Genomic DNA, 20,901 nt, shown 5'->3' with positions numbered 1-20,901 from the left:
TCTTGTAAAGACAGCAGGTGTATGATCAGTTTTATTTATCTAGACACAATGGTGTCAAACAAGCCCTCTTGTAGGAGCTTAACATGGTTTGTCTGTGGATAATGAGTCTTCAAGCTAAGCCTGGAAGCAGTGAGTGCCCCTGGGTCTAAGTAACTAGCAGATTCACTTCCAGCCTGAGACGTCCGAGAGAATGGGCCAGCAGGCACTAACGGGAGGGTGTGCATGGCCCACCTGACTTGACTTGGGGCAGACCAGGTCAAAGTGTACCAGACAATGGGAGCCATTTCCCTCCAGCCATCTCTCAGTCTCCAAGGCTGAGTTGTGGGGTTGGGCTGCAGTGCTCAGAGCAAACCTAACTGCATCAACATCCACGGCTTCACCAGAGAGACCTGGCGTAACACATTTGGAAAAATGCCTCCAGTTAGGAAAACAAGTCCACCAAAAACCAAACTAGTCTTAGAAAGAGATCTTTATCAGCTCAGTATGAGAATAAGACTGGTGAATTGAGAATTCATATGAAACAAATTTCATGCAATTTTGTAGCCACGTATTGTGTGTGTGTGTGTGTGTGTGTGTGTGTGTGTGTAATTGGTTTCAAATGCAGGTCCCCATGATTCTTTGGGTGCTACAGATTCTGCAAACAGTGTGTACACCCCAGTTTGGGGACAATGGCTTTCTATATAGAGGCAAAGGGGCACCTCTCATTTTCAGTTTTAAAATCTTCAAGTGACAATCACATTTTGAAAGAAAAGCTATCAATATTAAGCGAGGGCTGAAACTTCAGTTACGGTAGTAGTTGCTTTCTCCGAGTTTTGTTCATCCTGGTCTGAATGAATCCAGGCTGCGTACTTCGCTTTAACGGGCTAACAACTTGCTCAGTTTACAAAAGCTTTTGGTGAAAAGGGAAATACACTCACATTGGCGTTTGCTAGAGAAAGCAAATTCTCATGTTAACGGGTGAGATTTCAGTACAGGTTTTATGTTTTGCCTGCTCTCTTAGTCCCTCTGAATATCTGCTTTTAACTCGGAATAGGAGGATTTGTTCTGTGACTAGGAAACAATCTTATCCCAGAGAAATGACTTAGGTACACATTATTAGGTCCCAGAAACCTACTTGCAGGAACGTATTTGCAGTGGATTTAGCGGGCTGAGTGGTGCACTGGCAGATTTCTACGTGGTTGAGATTGCACATGAAAACTGCCTTGCCTTTGTCTACCCAGAAATAATAACGGGGTTAACACCACTATGGGGTAATGCCCACCCTGGGTGCCAGTGCTCCTTGGCAGAGCAAGCCTCCTCGGGAGATTCCCTGGGTAATGGCTAGAAAATCTTTTGGGTGTCAATTAATCTGGAACACTTACAGGCTGCCAGAGATCACAAATTAATGGGGAAGAAGAACTTCCATGGAGAGACTCTGGCAGGCACTGAGGACAAAGTGTGCTTTAATTACAGGGGCACAAGCTGCCACAAATCCTGTTTTTTGGAAGGAGACACAGAATCAATAATGATGAGCTATCAGAAGTTAGCCATGAGAACTCCTGGATCTTGAGAAGGAAGCAGGGCGTTCCATTCCCTGGAGATCTCTGACATGTTTAAAAGCATGCATCACTGATGTTTCAGTGGCTTGCATGGAGGCCTCCCTGAGACAACAGGTAAGACAATGGCGCCCTGGCCTAGCCCAATAGCGCACAGGTTTCTGGAGATCATCTGGGGAGTAGGACACCCGCATCATCTGATCCCCCTTCCAGATTCCCAAATGCCTGTTGCAAGCTGGGTCTATGAAATCTAAGGGATGCTAGTTCGGACCTGGAGTCAAAGTTCATTTGCAAAAGGTAATGATATACACTCTGTGAGGGCAGATCTATGCATCCCACTACCTGATGTGAAAACAGACTTTGAGTAGGGCTGTCTGCTTAACGAGGTCAAGTCTCCCTGGCTGCCATCCACGTGGCTAAGCATTTCCTTCTTTGAGGCAGCTCCTTTTGAAAAAGATAGGAGCTCTGCCAGGGAAGAGCCAGGGGAAGCAATGACAGAATTCTGAAGCAGGCGGTGCAAGGGACTGGAAAAGAAAAGACCCAGAGAAGGGAGAGGACTGAGCAGCAGGGGACCTCGTAAACCCCTGGAAGCTGGATGCATTTCCTGCCCCCAAGGTACCAGGAAGAAGTAAACTGGAAAGTAAGCTGGTAGACCTCTCGGAGCCATGCCCCCTAAGACAAGTGTGGAAGCCCAGCAAGTTACCATCAAGTGCAGCGGTAGTTTCGTTGGTCCCTTGGCAGAAATCTTCTCCCATAACCCCCTTCTCACATAGCGAACAGTTGTGCCTGCAATCTGGAACTCTCCGGGGAGCTCTATCTTCCAGTCACTGTTGATGGATCCCTTACCGGAGTCTTTGAGAGCTAGAAAGCAAATTGAAGACCAAAGAATCAAGGTGCTGGGGGTGGGGGGACCCAGCCTGTCTTTAAAAGGAATCTGCGGCCCCTGAGTGGGGCAGATGTCTCCCCTTCCACAGGGGGAAGGAGGGAGGCCTGAAGCAAGAGAAAGGGAGTACTCTGTGTACTAAGAACAAAAGCCTGGATTGCAGGGAGCACAGAGCTGCAGATCCCTAGGATCCCCAGGGAGAGCTGTGGGATTGATGGGCATCTTCCAGCCTGGGCTTCTGTCTCGAAACCAACTCAGATAGCTGGGGTTAGGGGTGGAGGGGCAGGGAATGGAGATGACCACGGCCTGATCTCATTTCACTAAACTTACCCAGCAGATGGTTTTCTGCCCGATGAATTCATTCCATTTTAATGTGTCCTAGGCTACAAACCAGGTTTTGCTGTTTCAGCAAAACAAATGAGTTCCCTTTCCTATTACCTACCTGGGGCTCTAGAAGGAGAGCAGCGCATCTCCAGCACCTCTTAAGGATCTGATATCCCCATACTACTAAAGTGGATGTCCCTTCAATCAACAACCATTACTCTATTAAGCATGAAAGTTTGGAAATCCTAGCCGCCCACAGATGTGGTGGTCACACTCGGCAGCTGTGGATGGGCAGTGGCTGGGGGCTGAGCGTGGCAGGGGAGGGGCACTCTCATACCCTAGCTCTGTGGGTTTCAGGTTCTCACGTTTGCTAGCCCACATCTCTACCAGGGACAGCCTGTGTCAGGAGAGGCTGAGAATCAACATGCTGCTGACTGGCCGTAAGCAGAAACTTGGTTTTCCACACAAGCCATGTATTTACTATTTTCCGAGGCGCTCACCAGGACTTTTCTTGTGTCTTTCCACCTACGGGTGAAGACCACGTAGTTCTCATGAGGACAGCACTCTGCAGTGCCATTCTATTTTGTTGTTGCTGTTGTTATTTAGGAAAAAAAAATCCCAACAAACTAAAATCTATTCTGGCATTTTAGGAGAAGATGGCAGATGACACGAGGTGATAGGAAGTCTGTGTCATTTCCAAAAATGGGAACTCCAGGGCACCCTCGGTCCTAGGCCCACACTCCCTACACACGCAGCTGGAGCCCCACGGACACCCCAAATTGATCTACATATATCTCCTTGGGACCCTACTCAGTCTATAATCAACGAAATCAGATTCTGCCACATTGACTATTCTCTGCTTACTGAGGCCAGAAATAAAATGCCCACATTTAATACCGATTTTGGAAAATGAGAGTTGAAACCCAAAAGGGGTTTTGGTTACTGCTGAGTTCGTCAGCCCCAGGCTGCGGCAGGCCACAAGCAGCAGAGGGACGCTGGGTAGCCACTGGCCTCAGCTCCCGTCTCCAGGACATTATGGTCCCAGTGCTCACTCCCGGCAAACACAGAGGAGACGCATGCTCAGGGCTTCTGGTGTTAGAGGGACTGCCAAGAGAAACTGGTTCCTCGCTTCTAGGAACTTTCCAGCAGAGTAGCTTCCAGTGGGGTCTCGTATCCAGGGTGGCTAAGAGAGGCTGAGGATTACAGGACTCCAGGGACAGCTTAGGAGAGAGAAAGCCCTACCACTTGGAGCCGAATATGTTTCCCTTCAAGAAATCTGACCCACAATTGAAATGTCCTGGCTATGAAAAGGAGGTGAGAATGTTGGGACGCCCACAGTTTCCTCTCCTTTTTCTCTTCTTCTGCCACCATCTGCAAACTGCCATTTAAGGAGCATATTCTCCAGGTTGGCTCTTTCATATACTCTGACCCATTTACTCTTCTCAACAACCCTCTGAATTATTGTCATCACTTCATGGGTGAGGCAATGGGGCCGCAGAGAAGTACCTTGCCCAAACTCACAAAGCTATTCAGTTGTAGAGTGGAGACCTGAATCCAGTAGACCAGCCCTACTGCACTTATCACTCTGACAACTTTCAATTCCCAATTCTTTAGGTTATAGCATCAGTATAGATTTTTATGACTAATGCTGAAATATGCAAAGGTAAGGCCTATTTTCAAAAAGGACAAATTCCAGGCTCTAATTGTTATAGGGTTTCATATTCTATATACTCTTACAAAAATGACTAATTTCACGGATTTCCAGTGTTTCCAGTGAGCCAATAATGCAAATATATACTTGGTTATATTAATTATTAGTGAATGTAGGCAAAGGGTGCATGGACATTCATCGTTCTTTCAAGCTCTCTGCAGGTTTAGAAAATTGTCTCTTGCATATGCATGGTTAAATTTGGTCTATTTGTCACCTTACATGCATGGTATCTATTTGGTCTTAGGATCCAATGTGGGCTGGTGGGAAGGAGCAGACAGAAAAAACCAAGGGGCTAGAGTCGTTTAAGACGGCAGTCCCCAGGACTGATTTTGGGGACTAGGGACTGGTTTTGTGGAAGACAATTTTTCCACAGACCAGGGGGCTGGGGGAAGTGGGGTGGTGGGGGATGGTTTTGGGATGAAACTTTCCACCTCAGATCATTAGCCATTAGATTCTCATAAGGCATGCAGAGCCTAGATCCCTTGCACATGCCAGTCACAATAGGGCTTACACTCCTGTGAGAATCTAATGCCCCGCTTCTGATCTGACAGGAGGCGCAGCTCAGGCGGTCATGCTTGCTCACAGGCCACTCACCTCCTGCTGTGCAGCCTGGCTCCTAACAGACCATGGACTGCTGCTGGTCCACAACCCGGGGGCTGGGGACGTCTGCTTGAAGAAACACCTCAGAAACTACAAGTTACAGGAACAGCAGATGTACCCCTCTTCCCTGCCAGTCCCTCACCCTATTTTGAGGGCCTCCTCACCGGGGGCTAAAGACAGACACAGCTCTTACCCCCAGGGAGCTCACAGTTTGGAAGGGAGACAGAGAAAAGATGAACATAACACAATTTCACAAGCTTTATGGTAAGGTGCCTCCGGGGTCTAGGAATGTTGTGGGACAAGGCAGATAGGGAAGGCTTCCTGGGACAAGCCCACTTTCAGCTGAGTGTGTAGGACAGGGAGGGACACAACGCCACCTGCAGTGTGTGGCTCAGCAGCGTGTGGCTGCCTGCGGTGTGTGAAGCAGGATGGTCGTTCCTGACCCTCAGAGGCCAGGACTGCTAAGATCAGTTCTGGGCAGGGTGATGGAGGGAGGAAGGCACAGCGCCCCGTACGGAGAAGCAAGTGGAAGGCGAAGTTTTTTCTACTTTTCGGAGGTTCGGCTGGGAAAAGGAGGCGAGATATGAAGAGTGGCCTCAGAGGGTGGGAAGGAGGAAGGGGGCTCACTGTGAGAATAAAGGACACCCACGCATGCTGAGGTGGCTTATACAGAGGAGTCAGAGATGAGCAAATGATTTCTTTGAAGCTGTGTGCTGACCACAGTCACACCAGGACCTGCTCCGTAGAACCCATTTCTCTCACAAAGACCAGAGGGAAGCCAGGCAGCTGCTCTCCTCCTTGCTGGGCCACCGGCACGGACCGGCTGACTCCCATATCCACGCCCCGCCAGTGACAGACTCCAACATTGGCTGCCCTGGGCTGGGGCCCCAGGCTCATCCCTGGTTCATGGCTTCTGTGAATACCCACTGTGCCCATCACACGGCATCTGTTTCTCCCTCTAAGCAATGGTACCCAAGATTTCTCGTGGGAACATGTTTTTCCTCCTGTCACATGGGGCTGGACTCCGCAGTTCCAGGCACAGGCCCATCACCCAACCCCAAACAGGGGGACTTCCGTTCACCTTAGAAAAAGGCAGCTTTCTTCCCACAGGGTTTCCCAGAGACTGGACGTGAGCCTGGATCTACCAGCCCACAGGAAGATGTCCACAAAGAGGACAGGCAGGAGTGCCAGTGCAGAGAGAGACCATTTTTCCTGTGACATCATTTTAAGCCTCTGGATCCAGCAGTGCCTGAAGCTGGTACTCAGCAACTGAGAGCTGGGTTTGGCTTTCACACATGCTTTCTGGAGGTTGGGTTAAAAAATGCTAATCACGATGAGGGCAGAGCAGGTGAGGAAAGAAAATTACTATTATGGTTTCCCATAAATAGGCCCCAGATGTTTACCACCAAGCTAAGTATCCAGGGCCTCTGCCCATATCCCAGCACTAACACCTCTATCTTGGTCCTAACCCTCTTATCCCGGCTCTAACCCTCCTATCATGGCTCTAACCCTCCTATTCCGGATCTAACACCCCTATCCTGGCTCTAACCCTCTTATCCCGGCTCTAACCCTCTATCCTGGCTCTAACACCCCTATCCTGGCTCTAACACCCCTATCCCGGCTCTAACACCCCTATCCTGGCTCTAACACTCCTATCCCGGCTCTAACACCCCTATCCTGGCTCTAACACTCTTATCCTGGCTTTAACACTTTAGAGGTAACGCTTTCTCCACTGGCCTTGTTTATGTATTTCTCGGGCCCTTTTTAAAAGATGTTTTAAAGTGACTCTGAATTACAACCTGCAAACTACCCTACTTCCATGCCAAAAGTAAAACATCTGGGAGGTCAAGAGTGAAAAGGCCCAAAAAAGGGCAGGAGGGCACACCTGGAGATGGTTATAAGACCATCCTCAGAAACACTGCACAGAGGTGGAGGCTGGCCCAGGGAAGCCCTGCTTCTGCCATCGGAGGCCCGACAGTGGGTGGCCCAGCAGCAGCGACTACAGCATGAGGTGGAGGCAGAGCCAGTTGGGCCTTGGAGCCTGCCATCCTCTGATCACCGGAGTGGGGTCTTTCCTGTCTGTAGTGGAATGGGTGGGAGAGGTGTCAGGGAGAGGTGTCAGGAAGAGGGCTACTCAGAGGAGTCACTGGGTGTGGTCAAGGAATTATGGGACAGGAAAGTGAAAGAGGCTGCAGCTGACGGCCGAACCCCGGCAAGGTCAACTGCCCCTGGGGAGGAACATATCGGACAACCGAGTGCTAGTGACAGCCGGCTCTCTGGGGAAAATAGCCTAGAGTTATGGTATATTTGCTACCCAAAGTGTAAATACCCTCACCATGACAGATTTTGTTATCCACCTGGCATCAGTGAACAAGGAGTGGGGAAGAGATGCCTATAACTGGCTCTCACAAGCCACACACAGCTGTGGGGGCACTCCAGTGAATTCTGAAGATGCTTGTCTTTGCTTTGGAGGTCCTGGTCTGCAGCTGATGAGTTGGAGAACTCCTGCACAATCACAACTTGGTTGAGGCCAGGCATGGGTTTGGGGTCAGCTCTCAGAGCCCCAGAAAGAATATGTATACTTTGCATGCCCACGCACTGCCTGTGGCCATCGCCACAGCGGCTGCAAGTTCTGGCGTACTGCAAATGCAGCTTTCCAGCTTAGAGCCTGCATGCCTTTCCTTGGGACAGCGTGCTCGCAGCCACACATTTGTGTATCTCTCAGGGAGAGGAAAACACAGGCAGAGTTATTAGCAGGAGGTCAGCAGATCTAAGAGGCATGGGGGTTACTTCCAGCCTTTTCACGTTGGTGTCACTTAGCAAGATGCCAAATTTGCAGTTTGCTGTGGTCCATCTGAAAAATCATAACTTCCTGCAAAAATCAGAAGTTAGTGCTTGACATCCCTTCAAAAGAGATGTCAGCTCAGAGATTCTGTTGGGATGTCAAGATCATTTTTAACAGTGAATAAATAGGTTCATTGTGGAGTCCCATGAACAATGACTTCATGGGGCCATGTCAACTCCAGAGAGACAATGCAGGTCACCTCCTGCCCCCTTCTGTGGCAGCTTGGTTCTTCTCCTGCCTTGCGTTAGCTGCACAGAGTGGGGTCTGCAAAGGCCTCTGAGGCTGCAGCTCCAGGCAGGAGTCCTTTCCACAGCCCTATGCACAATGCATTTTTTTTTCCTGAAAGACAACCTTCCAAATTAAATGCATTTTTGGCTCTACAAGTTCCTGTCCCCTCAAACCTTAGGCATCGATGAGTATCTCCAAGCCCCCGTTGTCTCTAAGTATTTTGAGATTAATTAGTGTGCACTTGAAATCAGGATATGTTTGGACCCAGAAAAGACTCCATGGAGCAATTAAAATGATTACAAATGCTTTGATTTTATGGGCAATGAACAGAGCAAAGAACAGCGGATTCCCCCAGTGATTTCATTTTATCTGTGATGTCTGAAGTTCTGGTTTGCTGGGGAGGAGATTTTCCCTTGCTCATTTCGCCTGGGCCGGAGATTGGAAGTTTTAAACCACTATCCAAAACATAACCATGCTCACTTTTGTGGGTTTTGCTCAGAAGCTCTCAACAGTGAGACTTCTATGGGGCACCACATGGGTGGATACACTTTCCTTTGCCACCAGGGCAGAACAAAACCTTTGCAACGAGCTGGAGTGTGAGGTTACATGCAGAACGTCCATTTCTGTCTCCGGCTCTTCTTCCTCTCTGTGGACACTCACACACCATCCTGGTCTTCCAGGCACTGTGGGGAAGACCATGAGCCATTCCAAGGAGCGAGGTGGGGGCATTCCTGAGGGAAGGGCATGCTCCTTTTCAGAGCTGGCTGGAGGCAGATGCAAACTCTGACCCTGTCCACATGCGCCTCTCTGGCACAGAGCTGAGCAGAAGCTCGAGTGGGGTTCTTTTAGTCTCTCTCCTTCCTAGCTTCACTGGAAGACCTGACCCACAGTCAACCTACTTCTAATCCTGGCAGCGAGTCAGCTCCTTTTATTTCCACTCGGAGTTCTGCCAGCTCTGTTCTTAGCTATGGATACAAACTGCCCAGGCATTTCCTGTTCCAGGTGGTTTTGAGCAGAAAGCCAGCCAGCGTGGGCTGAAGGTAGGTGGGGTGAAATTCTTCAGGAATTGCTCTCAGCAAATGTGAGAGCAATTCAAAGTTACACTGGGTTGACTTCCAAAGCACCCAGTGCCGAGTGGAAACAAGGCCTTTTTGAACTAACTTTAGAAACATAATGAGTGTGGACCACCTTCAGGCTTGCCCATGTCCATCAGCCAGGCCCTGGAGTCCTGGGATTATGCCTTCTGGATAAGATAAGGCAGGAAGCTGGCTCTAACCTCCCATGGAGGCCCAGTGCTTCTGGAGAGCTGAGCAGTCACCCCGAGACGTTAAACCAATCTCCGTGGCATGCAGGTTTGTTCTGAAGAGCACACAACGTAGTGGTAACAACAGGCAGGTTTAACGTGTATTCTCCCGTGAAAAATCTCCATCCGGCAGTCTCTGGCCATGATTGGACAGTAATTCTGAGAGGCTCCATGAATTGTAGTGAACTCAGAGGAGCTGGGGAACCTGGATGAGACACCAAGCCCCTTGGAGCTTCAGCTTGCCCCTCTGTGAAGGAAGCAGAGCAATACCTTGCAGCCCATTTAGGGGGATTAGGGATCAGGTCTCTAAGGCACAGGCGAGCTCAGTGACTGGGAGCCACTATCGCAGATGCTATTGTTCTTTTTTGTATACATGGCCCTCAGGCTTCAGGAGCTGAGGGACGATCACAAGAGCTCATTCTCCTGGGTGGCATCTGCTAGTCAGCACCTGCTGGCCCTAAAGTGAGTTTGAGTGAAAAGTCTGTTTGTACCATAGGAATCAGAAGTTGAGGAGCGATCCAAAGGATTCTAACATCCTCTGCCATTCTTAAATTGCCATGCAAAAGTGGAGATAAGGAAGACACTCCTATTGCCAGACACTTAGGGCTGAGCCAGGTGGAGAAGCCATGCTGGGAAATCTCAGAAGCCAGGGTCAGAAGCCAAGGGACTTACTCGCAGGGGCACCTTCTGGGGCTTGATGGAAGAACCATTAATTCGACCTCCAAGCTGAACTACCTCTTGGAATACCCGGACTGCGAATTTTGAATTAGGATGAAAGGTGACTTCAGCCTCCCACGGAGGGCCTCCGGTACACTCAATGCATGGGTTGGGAAGGGGAAGGGTAACTTTTTGGCATGATACCAGGTGGTGGGGCTTCCAATGCAAATGCTGGTGAGGCTGACCTGATGTCCTTTGATGGGCAGAAGGAGAGGGAGTAGACTCTTTGTGAATTTAGTAAAAAGAGGCTGTCACTTTGAAGCTGCCAAAAGCAGCAAGAGGCCTTGTTTCAGAGTGCATTTTTTAAGTGTTGTTCTATTTGCAGAGTGACAGCTGGGACAGCTGGGGAGGAGAGTGCCAGGCAAGGCAGGGACACTGTCCATGCAGGGGAGGTGGGAAACCACAGGGCGGATGAAAATGCATATGGATGTCAACTCCAGGGATGGCAAGGTCTTACCCTGGCAGCAGAAGCACGAGCTGCCATCACAGCCCCAAGGAGGCAGGGTGGATGGCAGGTGACCAAGCTGCGGAGGAGGTGGCAGGGCAGCTTGGGACATGGGGGGATCCACAGAGTGTGGTGCCAGTGATAACCCACGTGGGTGCTTGGAAACGGGCACTCCTGCCTTCCCCAAGGCAGGTGTGCCGGGGGCATGTTAGCATCAAAGCATTCCCTAACTCTTTAATTAACAGGATTGTGGTCTTCATTGTAAACTTGCCTATTAGATATTTGTTTTGTGTCTGTCTCATCAGACTTTGAGTTTCTCAAGCAGAGACCATTTCAAAGAAAGACTCGGACTTTTGCATAGTCTACAAAGGCAGGAATGTGGACAAAGATGTCATTTAAAAAAAATGAGTAATAAAAATGGAAATAAAAGGGTTCCATGGGTAACTTCAATTTAGCTAAAATCATTTTTTGAAACTCGACAAATCATGTCTTACTTTTTCTTTCTTCAGTCTCAATCAGCACTTTGCAACACAGGCTGAGAGGTGATGACATGAGGACAGCTCAGAAGAAGGGTACCTGAGGAAGATCAGCCACCTTGAGTTTAAGTTTAACCCAAGACAGGAACATGGGATTAAAGCTGGCAAAAGGACAGGGGCTACAACATGTTCCAAGCCAGGGAGGTAGGAGCAGAGGCAGCTTCTGGGCACCCTGCTGTCTCCACTTCTGTGTCCAACTCAGAACTCCAACCACCCTGGGGCTCAAGTCCTGGGCTAACCTTTGCTGGGGTTGACGGGGAGGCTGGGAATTGGGCCAAGGATACTCTCAGAAGGTCTTCTCTGGCTAGGAAGGGACTTATCAGAATGGCTTTGCTCATGTATAGTTAGGAAAATCAGTCCAGAATAGAACCCAAGTCTATGGAAAGATGCAGGTGTTTGTGCTTGAAGTCAATGCGCCGGCCACTAGGAATCTGGAATACACAGACCTTAGTCAAACTGGTGTCCTTCTGGGTTTCCATTAGACTTAGGACTGTTGTTCTTTTTCCAGCTAAGAAGTCGTCCCCAGAGCCACTGGCAGCCCAATGGGGCTTCCTGCAAGTTGGCCAATGGCCTGCACTGCCCAGACTCAATCTGCTTTCAGCTCTATGGGGTTACGTTGGGGAACTGGTAACCTGCCCAATTCCTCACAACTTCCTTCACTCTTCCATGATCTTCCTTCCTGTCCCAAGCTTGTCTTCCATCGTTTTCCTTCCTGTTCCCGCCCCTAATCCACCCTGGGGATGGCTGCATGTTAGTCAAATATGATGGCGCTGTCTGGTCCCCTCTGGGTGTTCCTGTCATCACAATACAGGTGTGAAACCAGCCATAACCCGGGAGGAATGACACTGAACCGATTTACCAGACTGATCATCAAAATCGATTCTCAACACATAAATGGTGAGTCAAGTCATTTTTGTTTTACCCAGAAAGCTGTGGGCAGGTTTATCCTCCACCACACGGATCCTCCGAGCTCCAGCGGGAATGATGGCAGCTTCGATATAACCTGTAGCAACAAATGACACAGAGGTAAACCACACCTCCACCCTGCACCAGAGGCCATGCAGCTGCCCCGGCCAAAATCTAGCTACCGAGCCCCCAACAGTGGCTTCAGAAATGGAGGGCTGGTGCAGCTCTGAGAAATCGAGAGAGCCAAAGAAGGAGGCAGCTCTCCTAAGGCCAGAATCTCCTGGCGGCCTCATTTCCAGAGAGCAGGATTTGCATGTTTCAGGTTGAGTGGTGTCCCCCTCCTCCGCCCTCCCCACCCCCCGCCCCAGCAACCAGAACATCAGCATGTGACCACTGCAGACATATTAAGATGACGTCATCCACGAGTAGGTGGGCCTAATCCAATATTACTGATGTCCTTATAAAAAGGGGAAGTTTGGACACAGACATGCACACAAGAAGAATGTCACGAGAACACAAAGGCAGAGATGAAGTGATGCTTCTACAAAGCAGCCAAGGAACGCCAAAGACTGCCAGCAAACCACCGGAAGTTAGGCAAGAGGCATGGAACAGATCCTCCCTCATGACCTGCAGAAGGATCCAACCCTGCTGACACCCTGATCTCAGATTTCTCACCTCCAAAACCAAAAGACAGAAAGTTTCTGTTGCTTATGCCACCTAGTTTGTGGCACTTTGTTATGGAAACCATAGCAAATGAATACAGCCTGGTATTCTATGTGAATGGCACTCCCTGAAGCATCAGTGAAAAGTGGCCCTGGTCTCATTCATCTGCTGGAGGGCCTTTTTCTCTTTGTTGTATTTTGAACTTCCCTGAATATCCATGGGATGACAGCAGAAACCAAGCAATCTGCCCTATGACAAAACTACAGTATTACCTTAAAACATGGTGCACTGTTTCTTGCTTCCGCCGTCTTTGGCCATTTCTGCAGCTATCACACTTGTATAGTTTTGTCCATTTCCTTGCATATTTTTAAGAAGAGTAGGGGGCCAGAACAGCAGGTGGGCAGTGAAGACATGATTGAAGCTGCCAGGGCAGAAGCTGGCAACTGGTTGATGCCTGGTTAATGGGGTGACTGCCAATAAATGAGCCCTACATGACGGTGAGACTCTGAAATGTAGGCTGGTAATAATCTTGGTTTGATTTTTATTTGGGATTTAGACAAGAGTATTAGGCATTTGTTTCTGCAATTTAGATGAGGATCTCAACTTAGATTACAAATCCTAGCCGTGTTGTTCCCAATGTGATCACCAGAATCATGAGTGGAGCTGTAAAAAATTAGAAATTTCTAGGTTCAACTATGTGCAGATTATGGAAATACCTATTTTGAGGGGTTTATTTATTTATTCATTCATTTTCTCACAATAAAATGGCTTTATTTTTATTATCAAAATAGTATACAAAAGTTCAAACAACATACAGCAGAAACCCAGAATTGACCTATACCACATCACAATGAGAAAATTACCCCAAGAAAGTAATATTTTGACCAGCCTTTTCAACATCTCTTAATGCATATAACCATACACATATCATTTTATATGAACAGAATATTATACATACTTTTAAAAGATCAGTATTATACAACTTCAAAATAATTAGTTTTGCTAGGTAATGTATGTCTAAGGTACAAAATTCAAAAATTATAAATGGATCAAGTAGAAAGTATATTGATCTATAGGCTATATGAGGCATTCTATAGCCAGCTACATTTTTAAAACTATTTATAGTAATTTGTATATTGTGGCTGAGTTTCTACATAGCTAACTTAACATCTGCTAATATGACAGTTCTGTTTCTTCCTTTCTAGTCTTTATGCCTTTAATTTGTTTTTTACTATTCTGGTTGCAACTTACAAAACCACATTGTAAGGAAAATGAGATTGTGACATCCTTGTGTAATTCATGATGTCACAGGAATGCTTCCAAAGTTTTTCCACCGAAAGAGATTGCTACTGTGAGAATAGGATAGGTATCATTAATCATTTATCAGGTTAGGGACATTCTCTTTTTTGTTTAAATTTTACTTTAAGTTCTGGGATACATGTGCTGAACGTGTAGGTTTGTTACATAGGTGTACATGTGCCACGGTGGTTTGCTGCACCCATCAACCCATCATCTAGGTTTTAAGCCCTGCATGCATTAGGTATTTGTCCTAATGCTCTCCCTCCCCTTTTCCCCCATCCCCTGACAGGCCCCAGTATGTGGTGTTCCCCTCCCTGTGTCCATGAATTCTCATTGTTCAACTCCCACTTATGAGTAAGAACATGTGGTGTTTGGTTTTCTGTTCCCGTGTTAGTTTGCTGAAAATGATGGTTTCCAGCTGCATCCATGTCCCTGCAAAGGACATGAACTCATTCTTTTTTATGGTTGCATAGTATTCCATGGTGTATATGTGTCAAATTTTCTTTATCCAGTCTATCACTGATGGGAATTTGGGTTGGTTCCAAGTCTTTGCTATTGTAAACAGTGCCGCAATAAACATATGTGAGGACATTCTCTTTTTGAATACTTAGTGTGCTAACAGTTTTTATCATGAAGAGGTATTAAAGTTAATAAAATGTTTTTGTACATCTACTGAAATCATCATACTGTTTTTCTCCCAAACCATATCAAGACCTCAGAGTTGAACTGTGATCACACTTGTCATGGTTTAGATGATACATGGATCCATGTCTTAGCTTTTTTTTTTAAATTATTTCATACATGTGGCGTTTGTGTAGTTTTACACAAACATTTATCATTTTTTTCCCTCACCATTTCTTCCCCATATCAGACCATGCTTCTGGTATCTTTTTTTCTTCCTTAAATCCATGTGAAGGTCCTTTAGTGTAGGTCTCTTGGTTGTTGTAAACTCTCTGGCTTTGTTTATCTATAAATGTCTTCATTGACATTCTCTTGGTTTTGAGAAATGGTGTTCTTGGGCATTTGATTCTAAATTGATTGTTATTTTCCTTCAACACTTGAAATATACTTTTCCACTGTCTTCTGGCTTCCCTTATGATATCAAGGAGGCAGTCATCATTCTGAGTGTCGTTCCTTTCTAAGTGGCCTGTCTCAGCGATACTCCTTGGTGTTCTGCAGTTTCACCAAGACATTTCTGAGCACGGATAATGGGGAAATACCAGTTGTCAAATTTCTCCAGTCACATTTTACCTTTAACGTCTAAGAACTATTAGACTACTTATAGTTTTGTATCAATGTTTCTTGGGACACAAAGCTATATTATTAGTATGTTAATTTTTTCTGATCTATTTGGTTTTCTTTTGAACATCAGAGTATATATGTTTATCTCTTTTGTCTTCTGCAGTGCTTATTTTATCTTTTATTTTTTATTTACCCTGCTTGGATTACTTTGTGCTTCCCAGGTTAGATCCGATCAATCCCCTGCATTGTTTCCTACCTTTTATCTTTTAACTGTTTATTAATTTGTACAAAAACAATGCAACTGGTTTCTATGTATTAATTTTGTACCCAACTTCCTGAATCCTCTTATAATTGTCATATTTTCAAGGTTAATTGTCTTAGGTTTTCAAGATAAATGATAATATCACAATAATATCTACCACAGTAACAGTTTTACTCTTTTGAAATGTTTATGGTATAAATATATATATTTTTCTCCCATTCAAGTACTAACCAGACCTGACTTTAGCTTAGCTTCTGAGATCAGACACATTCAGGGTGGTGTGGCCATAGTTATTTTTCTTTTCTAAATGCATTGGTGAGCACCACCAGAAAAATGTTAAATATTCCTGGAGAGAATGTACACCCTTGTTTTGTTTTTGATTACAACAAGAATGCTTATAGTGTTTCGCTGTTGAATATAATGTGGGCTTACAGTTATATAATATAATATCTCATATATAACATACTTCATGCATAATATAATCATATTAAAGACATATACGTTATTCTCATATTAAGAGTTTTGTCAGGAATAAAGGTTGAATTTTACTGCATGCCTTTTCAGCATCTAAGTGCATAGTTTCCTCTTGCTCTCACACCTTGTTCTATTAATAGTATAATTATATGAATATATTTTCTAATATAAAACCATCTTCATATCTCAGAATAAACCTAACTTGGCCATAGCATATAATTTTAATATGCTGCTGAATTGTTTGCTAATATTTAGAACTTTTGCAACATCATTCCTAAGAATGCTCTGTAATTGTTATTATGCTTTCTTTGTTGGATTGGGTTTTGGTATCAATATTATTCTTGCTTTAATTAGGAGTATTTCTATGCTTCTATAACTTACCTGTGTTGATTTTATGTAGAGTCACAATTGGGAAATTATTTTTTCAATCATTCATTTCAAACAGGTTTTAAACTTATTTACAGAACCGAGCAATGTAATCTCTTATGATTTATTAATTTCCTTTATACTTTATTTCCCTATTCGCTATTATTTTACATATTTGTACTTTCCTACCCCCATTTGGTTCATTAAATGAGCAAACAGTGGAGCTGTATACTATTTAGTTGGATTTCTTCATCCTGTCCCTTACCAATAAATTCTAGTTGTTGTTTCTGTTTTATTGAATGTTTTTCCATAGGCCTGTATATTTATACTTCTACTGTGTAACTTATCAGATGTAATTTAGTCCCTGGATATTACAAAATAAGGAAATGAGAATAATTACAGTACATTCTACTTTCTCACATCCCATTTCAACTTTTATTGTATCATTTTGACATTGTATTAGTTTGTAACATTTACTTTTTACTAAGGTAATTCCTATAGTTGTTTTAGTTTTAATCCTAAAAAGGAATTTAATGTTTGTTATGCATTCTTCTGCCAGTTTCTCTAATAAATTCTTGCTTGCCTCAAATTTGTTCCCTTTGAGATGGACTTATGGGAATTATATTTTCTGAAATATAATATTGTATAGCAAAAAATAATTGTTCATTGTCCTTATCCTTGAATGTCAGTTTGGCTGCTATAACATGTTGGGGTCATACTTACTTTCTCTGAGGCTGTTGTATGAGTGGCTCCATAAAATGTGACCATGGAGAAGTCTAAGGACTGCTGGTTATTGCCCCATTATTAGGTTCTCTAAAATTTAGGTGGGATGCTCAAAGGAGTCTTACCTTTAACGTCTAATAACTAATAGGCTATTCGTAGTTTTGTGTCAACTTTTCCTGGATACAAGGCTATATTATCAGTACATTTTTTTTTTTTTCGGATCTATTTGGTTGGTTTTTTTTGGGGGGCCAGATATCAAAGTATATACATTTGTCGCCTTTGTCTTCTGCAGTGCTCATGTGATCTTTCATCCTTGGGACTTTTTGTTTATTTCCATTTTCCCCTGGTGTTTTTCTCAATCCTGTCTTCCGGGTTTCTTACTGCACTCTCGTAGTGTTGATATTCTCTGTCTGCTTCCATGTAGACCTGGTTTTTGTGATGGATTCACTGACCTCTCCTACGGTATGTCCTCAGTTCTGCTAAGTCACGTTTCATCTCTCTCTCTTGCTTCATTGCGTCACCGTTTCTTCATTGAGTCACCGTTTCTTCATTGAGGTCTTGTGTCTTAGCTATGAATTCTTAGTTTCTTTTTTTTTTTGGAGATGGAGTTTTGCTTTGCTGCCTAGGCTGGAGTACAGTGGTGTGATCTCAGCTCACTGCAACCTCCACCTTCCGGGTTCAAGTGATTCTCCTACCTCAGCCTCCTTAGTAGCTGGGATTACAGCCGCCCACCAACACGCCCAGCTAAGTTTTGTATTTTTAGTAGAGACGGGGTTTCACCATGTTGGCCAGGCTGGTCTCGAACTCCTGACCTCAGGTGATCCCCCTGCCCCGGCCTCCCAAAGTGCTGGGGTTACAGGCGTGAGCCACTGCGCCTGGCCTTTGAGTTCCTATTTTATCAAGGCGACTGTTGATCACTTTTTGAAATTCATGGCAGTAACATTGGGTCACAATTCACATCTTTTCCTTGGTAACATTTTGCCAGGATTTTTAAAAAGTCATTTGCTTTCCTTGTCCCCTTTATCTTTTTCCTATTGCCAGATACTTGTATAGATCCTGTGCTGGTAAATTTATTTCACATTTTAAAGTAAGACAAGTTCTAATCATACTGGTTGCTTGCACTAGGTGTGGTAGGGAGAAACAGGACAGTGTTGTAGGCTAACCAGACTTTCCTTGGTTTATAGTAAAATTTGTTAGGACACAGGTTTATTGATATCAGTGAGTTCATTGTCATTTTCCTTTTAAAAAACAACATATATTTTGAATTTATACAAATACATGTGAGTATAGTTTCTCACTGTAAGAAGTTTAATACTACACAAACAAAAACAGCATAGTATTTTCATATTTACATTTGTCTCACTTCTATGTTAGGAGTAACTCAATATATCATATTACATTTTCAATTTTTAAAAACATGTCTCAGATATCATATATGTTATGTATAGCTCTATTTATTTTTTTGCTTAAATCGCTATGAAGTTTATATAACTACTCGCCTATTAATGGACATTTAGGTTGTTTCAAAATTTTCACTATAAGAAACAACACTATATCATATATGAATATGCACAGAAAACCCCTCAAACCCCTCCACAAAATACTAGCAAGCCCAATCCAGCCACATGTAAAAAGGATTCTACACTGTGATCAAATATGATTTATGCTAGGACTCAAGCTTGGTTTAACATATGGAAAAATCAGGCTGGGCACAGTGGCTCACCCCTGTAATCACAGCACTTTGGGAGGCTGGGACAGGTGGATCACTTGAGGCCAGGAGTTTGAAACCAGCCTGGCCAACATGGTGAAATCCTGTCTCTACTTAAAAAAAAAAACAAAAAAAACAAAAAAACAAAAATTAGCCAGGCGTGGTGATGTGCACTTTTAATCCCAGCTATTTGGGACACTGAGGCATGAGAATCGCTTGAACCCAGTGGGCGAGGGTTGCAGTGATCCAGGATTGTGTAACTGCACTCCAGCCTGGGCAACAGAGTGAGACTACCTCTCAAAAAAAAAAAAAAAAAAAAAAATCAACGTAATCCTCCATGTTAATAAGGGGCAAAATCCACAAGATCATCTCAATAGGTGCAGGAAAAGCATTTGACAAATTTCAACACTCTTTCCTGATAAAAATACTCAACAAACTAGGAATAGAAGGGAGCATGCTCAACCTGATAAAGGGCATCTACAAAACTCCACAGCTAACAGCATACTAAATGGTGAAATACTAAATGCTTGTCCCCTAAGATAAGGAACAAGACAAGGATGTCCTGTTACTCCCATTCAACACTGTACTAGGAGTTCTATCTAGGGCAATTATGCAAGGAAAAGAAATAAAAGGCATACAGATTGGAAAGAAGAAGTAAAATTATCTCTATTTGCAGATGCTAAAATATTTTATAGAGAAAATCCTAAGGAATCCATTAAAAAACCTATTATGACAGGTTCGGTAAGATTGCAGGATACAAGGTCAATATATAAAAATCAACTCCAGGCCGGGCGTGGTGGCTCACGCCTATAATCCCAGCACTTTGGGAGGCCGAGGCAGGCAGATCACAAGGTCAGGAGATCAAGACCATCCTGGCTAATACGGCGAAACCCTGTCTCTATTAAAAATACAAAAAAATCAGCCGGGTGTGGTGGCAGGTGCCTGTAGTCCCAGCTACTAGGGAGGCTGAGGCAGGAGAATGGCTCTGGGAGGCGGAGCTTGCAGTGAGCCAAGATGGTGCCACTGCACTCCAGCCTGGGCGACAGAGCGAGACTCCATCTCACCAAAAAAAAAAAAAAAAAAAAAAAAAAAAATCAACTGCATTTCTAGATGTTAGGAATGAACAGTTGGAAAATGAAATTTAAAAAGCAATTCAATTTAAGTAGCATCAAAAAGAATCAAACACTTAGGAATACATTAAAAAAGAAACCTGGAGGGTTTGTAAGTTGAAGACTACAATACATCGCTGAAAGATATTAACTAATATCTAAATAAATGGAAAGATATTTTATATTCTTGGATCAGACGACATTGTAAAAATGGGACTGCTTCACAAATTGGTCTACAGATTCAACGTAATCCCTATCAAAAATCCCAGCATTTTTTTTTTTTTAGCCAAAAATGACAAGCTGATCCTAAAATTCAGATGAAAATGCAATAGACCCAGAATAGCCAAAACAATATTTCAAAAGAAGTTGAAGAACTCAGATTTCCTGATTTCAAACTTTCTGGCTACCTATACCAATCAAGACAGCAAGGTAATGGCATAAGGACAGTCGTTTCTAATAATGGAATATAATTCGGAGTCCAGAAAACAATTTTTTTTTTAAACAAAGGTGCCAAGAATATTCAGCGGGGAAAGAACAGTCTTCAACAAACAGTGTTGGGACAACTGGATATCCATATGCAAAAGAATGAAGTTGTACTCCTACTTCAGACCACACAAAAAAATTAACTCAAAAATGGATCACAGATGTAAATATCAGAGCTAAAACTAGAAACCTCTTGGAAGAAAACGTAGGACTAAATCTTTGTGACCTTGAATTAGGCAATGGTTTCTTAGACATGGCAGCAAAAGCACAAGCAACAAAAGAAAAAATAGATTAACTAGATTACATCAAACCTGAAAACTTGTGTTTCAAAAGATACCATCAAGAGAGTGAAAAACCAACTCATACCCTGTGAGAAAATCTGTGCAAATCATTTGTCTGATAAAGAAACTGCATCCAGAATATATAAAGAAAGCTTACAACTCGAGAAGAAAATGGCAATCCAATTTAAAAATGGGCAAATGATTTTAACAGGCATTTCCCCAAAAAAGATATATGAATGACCAACAAGCAAATGAAAA

At 44.2% G+C, this 20,901-nt stretch overlaps 1 protein-coding gene across 3 annotated transcripts in view; it reads right to left on the bottom strand.

Annotated features, from left to right (window-relative positions):
• The window catches only part of LOC105499264 (ADAM metallopeptidase with thrombospondin type 1 motif 17), a 361,725-nt gene that overhangs the window by 83,813 nt on the left and 257,011 nt on the right, over nucleotides 1-20,901 (bottom strand). For all 3 annotated transcript variants that reach the window (XM_071100557.1, XM_071100559.1, XM_071100558.1), the window contains 2 exons: nucleotides 12,050-12,130; nucleotides 2,239-2,396 (listed from right to left, as the gene is read on the bottom strand). In XM_071100557.1, the coding sequence (XP_070956658.1) occupies nucleotides 2,239-2,396; nucleotides 12,050-12,130 (239 nt within the window). The remainder of the gene's footprint in view (nucleotides 1-2,238; nucleotides 2,397-12,049; nucleotides 12,131-20,901) is intronic.

The sequence above is a fragment of the Macaca nemestrina genome, chromosome 7 (genome assembly GCF_043159975.1).
Source record: "Macaca nemestrina isolate mMacNem1 chromosome 7, mMacNem.hap1, whole genome shotgun sequence".
Taxonomy (NCBI): Eukaryota; Metazoa; Chordata; class Mammalia; order Primates; family Cercopithecidae; genus Macaca; species Macaca nemestrina.
The sequence above is the reverse complement of the archived record's forward strand: the minus strand, read 5'-3'. Positions and strand labels throughout refer to the sequence as shown.